General features: G+C 35.2%; 1 protein-coding gene across 1 annotated transcript; it reads right to left on the reverse strand.

Annotated features, from left to right (window-relative positions):
* Nucleotides 1-326: 326 nt before the first annotated feature.
* LOC140170237 (uncharacterized protein CXorf65 homolog) lies at nucleotides 327-6,687 on the reverse strand. The gene is made up of 5 exons (XM_072193569.1): nucleotides 6,336-6,687; nucleotides 5,219-5,305; nucleotides 3,581-3,697; nucleotides 2,175-2,249; nucleotides 327-1,384 (listed from the first exon to the last, which is right to left on the reverse strand). Exons 1-5 carry the CDS (start codon nucleotides 6,358-6,360, stop codon nucleotides 1,236-1,238), a joined length of 453 nt encoding a protein of 150 aa, XP_072049670.1. The 5' UTR covers nucleotides 6,361-6,687; the 3' UTR covers nucleotides 327-1,235.
* Between the last annotated feature and the right edge of the window lie 276 nt (nucleotides 6,688-6,963).

Genomic DNA, 6,963 nt, shown 5'->3' on the forward strand with positions numbered 1-6,963 from the left:
ATCAGCCGTCCAGAACATTGCAAAAACTCTACTATGATCACCTAGAAGAAGACTGCTGGTTAAGTACTGAGTAGTTAAAATTGTGATTGTGTGATAATTTTGTATGTGCATTTGTTGTCATATATTGTACCAATCATTTTTTACTTTCAATTAAAGAGTTAGATTTTGTTAGCTTAATCAAACAGTGTATTTGTGTTGTGCATTCGTGTGAATTTGGGTAAAAGGTGATTTTGGCCTTGAGTCAGTACGGCTAGTGACACCCCTAAGTATATTCCTGTACTTCATCATTATAAAATGATAATAAACACAATAGTTCAGTTTAGTTCAGTTTAGTTCAGTTTATTTCACTAATAGACATAATGTGTAATGCTAATTACGGAGGAATTAAATGAGGTACTAAAAGCTGCTGTCTATTCAAAACAAAATATGTACAGAAAACATAAAATAAAATAAATTATATCAATAAGTTTAATAACACTATAAATAATCACACGAGGTGGCACGTGACGTTGACGTATATCGTGTTGTGCGGCTCAATAACTATGCAGTTGCGTGGGGTCAGATGGGCACGGGGGGAACGCCCACCCCCATCAGGCCCGGTGGCCCTCCCTCCACCCAATCATGATCGGTGCTTTCCCCTTTCCCTCCCATGGGATCACTCACGCTACGCCAGGCTCTGCACATCTAACTTAGATCTAACTTCTGTACTGGTTTAGCACTCGATATTAAAAAGCTAAGTTTGAGTTTTTTGGGGTTTTTGCGAGTGAATGTTATATTTCAAAATGCACAAAGATTGTAGTACAGCTTTGAATATACTCAATAAGAGTATCTGACATTTGTTTTACAACTGCACTAAACATCTTTCTTTCCGTCGATAATACATGCATGTAATTATTGCCCACATACAAATTTATGGCTGAGAACAAAAATGTATTGGAATGTCAAGTCCTTATTCCAAAACGATTCCTTCTTTACCATGCAGTTATAAAAACGCATAAAAGATAACAAAATAAAAATAATATAAATATAATATATCGTTGTGGTCATGACACATTGCTGAATCCAAGTATAAATTTTTTTCACCGCTAACAAACTAGTAACACTGCCCTCTGTTGACAGAATAAAACCATTTGAAGCTTGATCGCTACTCGTTCTTGTCGAATCGCATGATAGGGACAGCTTTAATTGGCACGCTGTTGCGTTCATGACAATGTGACAAATAATTCAATTTAGGTTTATCTTTGCTTGCTTTTTCTTCCCAAAGTCGGTGTAGTTTTGCCACTCCCTCTATTCGATTTGTGGTCTTTTGACCCATCTTTACTTCCACGCTTCTTCCTCCCTTTGGCGCTTCCAGATCCTGAAGAATCTTTCGTTGATAAGCGCGCTGAAAAATAAAAACAATAAAAAGCTTTAAATGACATGTTGAATTGGATACAGCTCTGAATTATATAGTCGTGAGACCTAAGTTAAAACTTTCTTATACTGTGAATTGGATTGCCTCGGTGATAAATCTCCAGGGGTCCATATCACTAAACTTTACGAAGCTTCGTAAGTCTCGAAATCGTTCGTAACTTACGACAAGTCGTAAGTTCCATTTCAATGAACAGGGCCCCTTCGTAAAGTTACGTCTCGTATTAGGTATTCGTAACTTTACGAACGGTTACTTATGTTACTTAAAGAGGGTGAACTTAAAAGTTTAGTAAAATGGACCCCAGGCAGGAAACATCATAATGAAAAAGTCAGACCACGAGTGCTCATTTATTAACACCTAAACGCTCGAGTTCATGTTCATGAGATATTATAAAACGTTATTTTTTTTGAACAAATACTAAATGTATGAAAAACCTGGATAAAGTGAGCAACTAAGTTTATCAAATCGAGAAATCTGATGAAAATTGAAAAGATACTTTTTTTAAACACCTCTAGAGTTCAACGAATCTGAGAACAAAAGCAGATTTTTTTCATTCGAAAACTGAATTTTTCATTTGAGAAGCTAAGTTTTAGCTTAGCAAGAAACCAGTTTTAATTTCTTTAAATCGGAGAACCACAATTTTGCAATAATATTTAGAAAACAAGCGAAACAGATTTCTCTCTATGCAAAATAGCCTGTCATGCCATTTCATAATTTGTTGATTGTATGTTTTACTCAATTGATTCCGAGAATGTGAACTCACCAAGGAATGCGGCATCTATTGCTTCTGAGTCGTTTAATAAGGGAACGTAGTTGGGCTTCTGTGAGTCGTCATTTTCTGTGGAAGAAAAATGATCAAAAAAATAAAATTATATATTAGTCGGGCCAATTAAAATTCGATTTTGTGTACGTTTTGACGTTGGGTCGACCGTGTTGACAATGGGCTATTCTAGTGGAAATCCATACCCCTATGGAATACCTTCATCTCCCACACATGGGGTGTAGATTTCAAATGAATTTACCCATTTAGGTAGACCAATTTGAAATACGCACTCCCTGTGTCGGAAGACGAGGTATATTGTTAGTCGAAACAGCCATAAAACTGATTTTCATTATCTAAATCTAAATATCTAAATATTATTGAAAAATAACACTTTGATGTTTTGCAAAAGTTCATTCTACAAATCATAAACTTTGAAAACTTGCTTGATTTATTGTTGTTTAAATGAGTTATGTACGTTTTACAAAAGTGTTGTTGTGATCAGCCCTCTTTACAGCATAAATCAACAACCACAGGACCTACAAAAGTATATCTGTGATATTTGAATTCTTCTACACGCTCGCTATGAAATGGTTAATGCAATGTTTGCCAAAGCTCACTCCATTCGCAAGATGATGTGAACTACAAAATGGCAAGTTTAAAATAGTATAACCTTCAGTGCGTTAATAATTATCAATAAAAACATTAACAACAATAAACCAAGCAAGTTTTCAAAGTATATGATTTGTAGAATGAACATAAAACATCAGTGTAATTTTTCAATAAAACAAATGGATATTATTTTCAATAATATATTGTTTCAGATAATGAAAATCGACTTTTGGCTGCTTCGACCAACAATACCTCGCGTACCCTTAACGATAATAACACTGAGATGAGGCCTATATTGTAAAGAGTGCATTTTTATGCGAAGAATAATTAAAAATGTATTACCCAAACAGCCGATCATCCGCCCGTAAACATGGCGTTTTCTTGTTTCGATACTGAATCGAATCGAATCGGTTTTCTGTCTACTTACATAAAAAAATATTTGTTTTGACATAATTTTATGAACAAATATACTGACCTCGAGGGAAAATTGCATGTCAACGACAATTACAATACCGAAAAACCTCGTCTACAAGCATTTAGAGTGTTTTTGATGAAAGCAAAATTAATACGACACAGCCGAAAAATGCCAATACAATAGATTGGTCTTACAATAATACTTGTTTCTATAGACTTGTATCGGTTATTTATTAGCTCAAACTTCATAATGTTATAATTCTGTCGATGGATAGCGACTGGATTAATTTAGCTTTCACCAAAAGCACTATATATGCTTGTAGACGAAGTTTTACGGTATAAAAGGTTTAACTTGGTTACAACTTCCTACGCTGTCAACTCACTTTCAACTTTGACCAGTACAAATGCCTCCCTGCCTTTGAGTACTTCATTAGCATACCGGGCAGGTGCCTCGAGCAGGTGTTTCACGTTGCCTTCGTGGTCAGATAAATCGACGTCAACTGTAAATGAGATGGATAGGAAATCAAATGAGAATCACACAATATGTCCATTCTGTCCCTATTATGGTAAAAGAGTGTTATCTTTATACAGTCAGCAACATAAATGAAGTAACAGTTAAGCCCGGGGGGCACTTCCATGACAGATATGCATCATGTGCCTCGGGATAGACCCTCTTTTTCAAACCGGCTTGTACCCAATGACCCCCTTTTTTGTGTTATGGTCCTACCTATTATACAATGACAACAAATAAAAAAATGCATGTACTCAATGACCCCTTTTTTCTATTTCCTGCTATACCCAATGACCCCCCTTTTAATTATCAAATTTAGGTGGTATTTGTGTTCTCCTCCAGAAATAATGAGATTTTTCACATTTCCAATTTGGCCAAGTTGTTTTTACGCAGTTTGGGACTTATTTATGTGTACTTAATGATACTCTTTTGGCAATCCTGTACTCAATGACTCCCATTTTACTTTTTATTACCCCAATGACCATCCTTGCCATTTCAGATAGGAGTGCCTCCCCCGGCAGTTAAGGCCTAAAACAAATATTGTTCGATTGGCGTAACATGAAAAAATAGGGTAGGTCGGTCGGAATTTTTCTTTCTTTCTTTTTTTTTTTTTCTTCTTTTTTTACACACATTTTAAGCTGAAAATCTCAAATTTTTCTTTTCTTGTTTTAAATTGTAATCTTTTTTCATTTATTTTTTTGTATCCTTTTTTTGCAAAAAAAATACGAAAAATAGGCTAGGGTCGGGCCTATTTTAGGGTCGCTCGGGTTATGTCAATCAAACTATTTCATCACTTGTTCAAGTTGGTGTATCTTGCTCTTTTTCTTTCCAGTTTAGCAATAATTTCGATTAAGAAATTATTACAGGTAGCACATTGACTTAAGGGCTCTGGCGTGAACGTTTCGCCAGTATTTTTGTGGGACATGAGAGCCACATCATACAGACATATCGAATTGAATTATAAATACGAAGAATGGCCTTCTGATATCAAATAATTTTTAATTTTTTTAATTCGCCATATAATAAAAATTTTATGACAGATTATTATAATATTAAAATTTGTGATATTTTTTAAATTTCGGATATTTAACATTCCTCGAAGTAAACTTTCTCAATCTAATGATATGTACTTAACGTGCATGTATATATGTAGCTACTAGCCGACGATTTTGACCTTTCACATTGAAGATATTAAATACATGTTCCCAAAAAAACCTAATTTTTGGTGTTTGGGGGAAAAATCCATATGAAAGGTCAAATTTTTTAGTTGATCGTCGGCTTTTACACTTTAAGTAGGCCTACATGTCATTGGATTTATAAAGTTTACTTCGAGGACTGTTAAATATCAAAAATATCAATTTTTAATTTGCCATAAAACGTGTATTAATCGCGAATTTCAAAAATCAAAATTATTTGATATCAGAAGGACATTCTTCACGCTCTCATTTCCCACAAAATACTGTCCAAACGTTCATACCCCAGCCCTTAACATGTTTTGAAAACAACTTACCATCATCAGTACAGTTGCATCTGAGTTTGATATTTTCTAGCAGAAGTAATGTCTTGCAATTCGGATTAAACAGCGCCTCCTCTTTCTCTGTGTGTGTCAAAATAACATGAATAATCAGATAACTTATCAATATAATCGTGTTAATAATGATTATTTAATGTCTAAAGATGTAAACACGTAGGTGCATGATGATCAATACATATATCTTCAAATCGTAAAATTGCTGCATAAGCTTATACGCGTTTTATTCTTTTCGCACAGAACAAATTTGGGGATCAGCATGAAAAGTGCGTCGTCGTCCCACTTTGGGGGCCATTTCTCCCAAACTACACCCCCTACAGCTTTCAAATTCTCTACTCTGGGGTTTTTCAGGGTGTAGATTTCAAATTTGCTAAATTCAAATCCATATCTTGCTTCTAAACAAAGTCACATGGCCCTCAAAATGTGAAAATTTCAAATGAACCATACTTTGGGGGCCTTTGCCCGGAAACTACAAAAATAATGTCCAATTTTGAGGAGTTGGTAGACAATAGTGTTTCTCATCAAACCATCCTGAGCTCAATTAGCTACTCTGGGGCTGATCAAAAATGACAATTTAATTTCTTACTTGACCGAGCAAGCTGCAACTTTTAATTCGAATTGTGCAAAATATTGCTGCAATAAGCTTATACACGTATACACGTAGGCCTATACATTGTATTTATTTCGGACCGATATCATCGATGAAGTCTTAAAATTAAATTCCGAGCTAAAAGATGCAGCTCAACGGACGGGTTACTGATTCTAAATTATAAGCATACTAGCATGGCAGTATAAATTATTAATTTTATTTATTTATTTGTAATTTTTAATACATGTTTAATCATGTTAATAATAGGCTATACGCAATGCTTTTCAGCACGTTATATTGAATTTTAAATTTGCTTAAGGGGTACTACACCCCTGGCCAATTTTGTGCCTATTTTTGCATTTTTCGCAAAAATTATAGCGCATTGGTGACAAGTGTAAGATAAGTGTAAGATATATTATTATAGGGCAAGGACTACAACTACTTGGGCAGGGGTATAGTACCCCTTAAATTTGCTTAAATCACGATTAAGCTAATCAGTACACATACCTCCATATTTGACCGTAATAAACATGATGATTCAAACAAAATTATGAACTGGATCGACACACAGTACATCTACATCTACACCATGGAAACGGCGACGGAAACCAATGCACAGTGCACCTGCTATCTACTCTAGTAGCAATGTAATGCGACGAAATTGAGTCTAAGTCATGGCTTGGTAGAATATATTTTAAGTTCTTGTCAGCGAAAAATGTCGCTACATTCACATGTTTGTGAATTCTCACACACAACTGGTATGCATGTACAAGTATAACGATTTTCAATAAATGTTCCTCCTAATGATATTTGCGATTGATCCAGCTATTTTATGTGCATGTATATGCATTGAAGCGATTTATAGCGGTACACCTACATGACCTCCCACTTGCTATTTTTCAGCTACAAGAGGCTGCATTTATCTGTTTGAACAGGTAAAACGTGTATTGATTGTTGAGCTTTGGGCGTGTTTAAAGCATAACACAGCTGCCTTTATCAGCCCAATGCATAGTGAAATATGATATTGATTACACGGTGTGCATGGTAACGACCTCACACAATGGCTAAAGGTGAAAGCTCTGGTATACCCGCCGTGTCGTCTGCTAAAGTATAAAGCAGACTATTTCCAGGGTCT

This window comes from Amphiura filiformis, chromosome 14 (genome assembly GCF_039555335.1).
Source record: "Amphiura filiformis chromosome 14, Afil_fr2py, whole genome shotgun sequence".
Taxonomy (NCBI): domain Eukaryota; kingdom Metazoa; phylum Echinodermata; class Ophiuroidea; order Amphilepidida; family Amphiuridae; genus Amphiura; species Amphiura filiformis.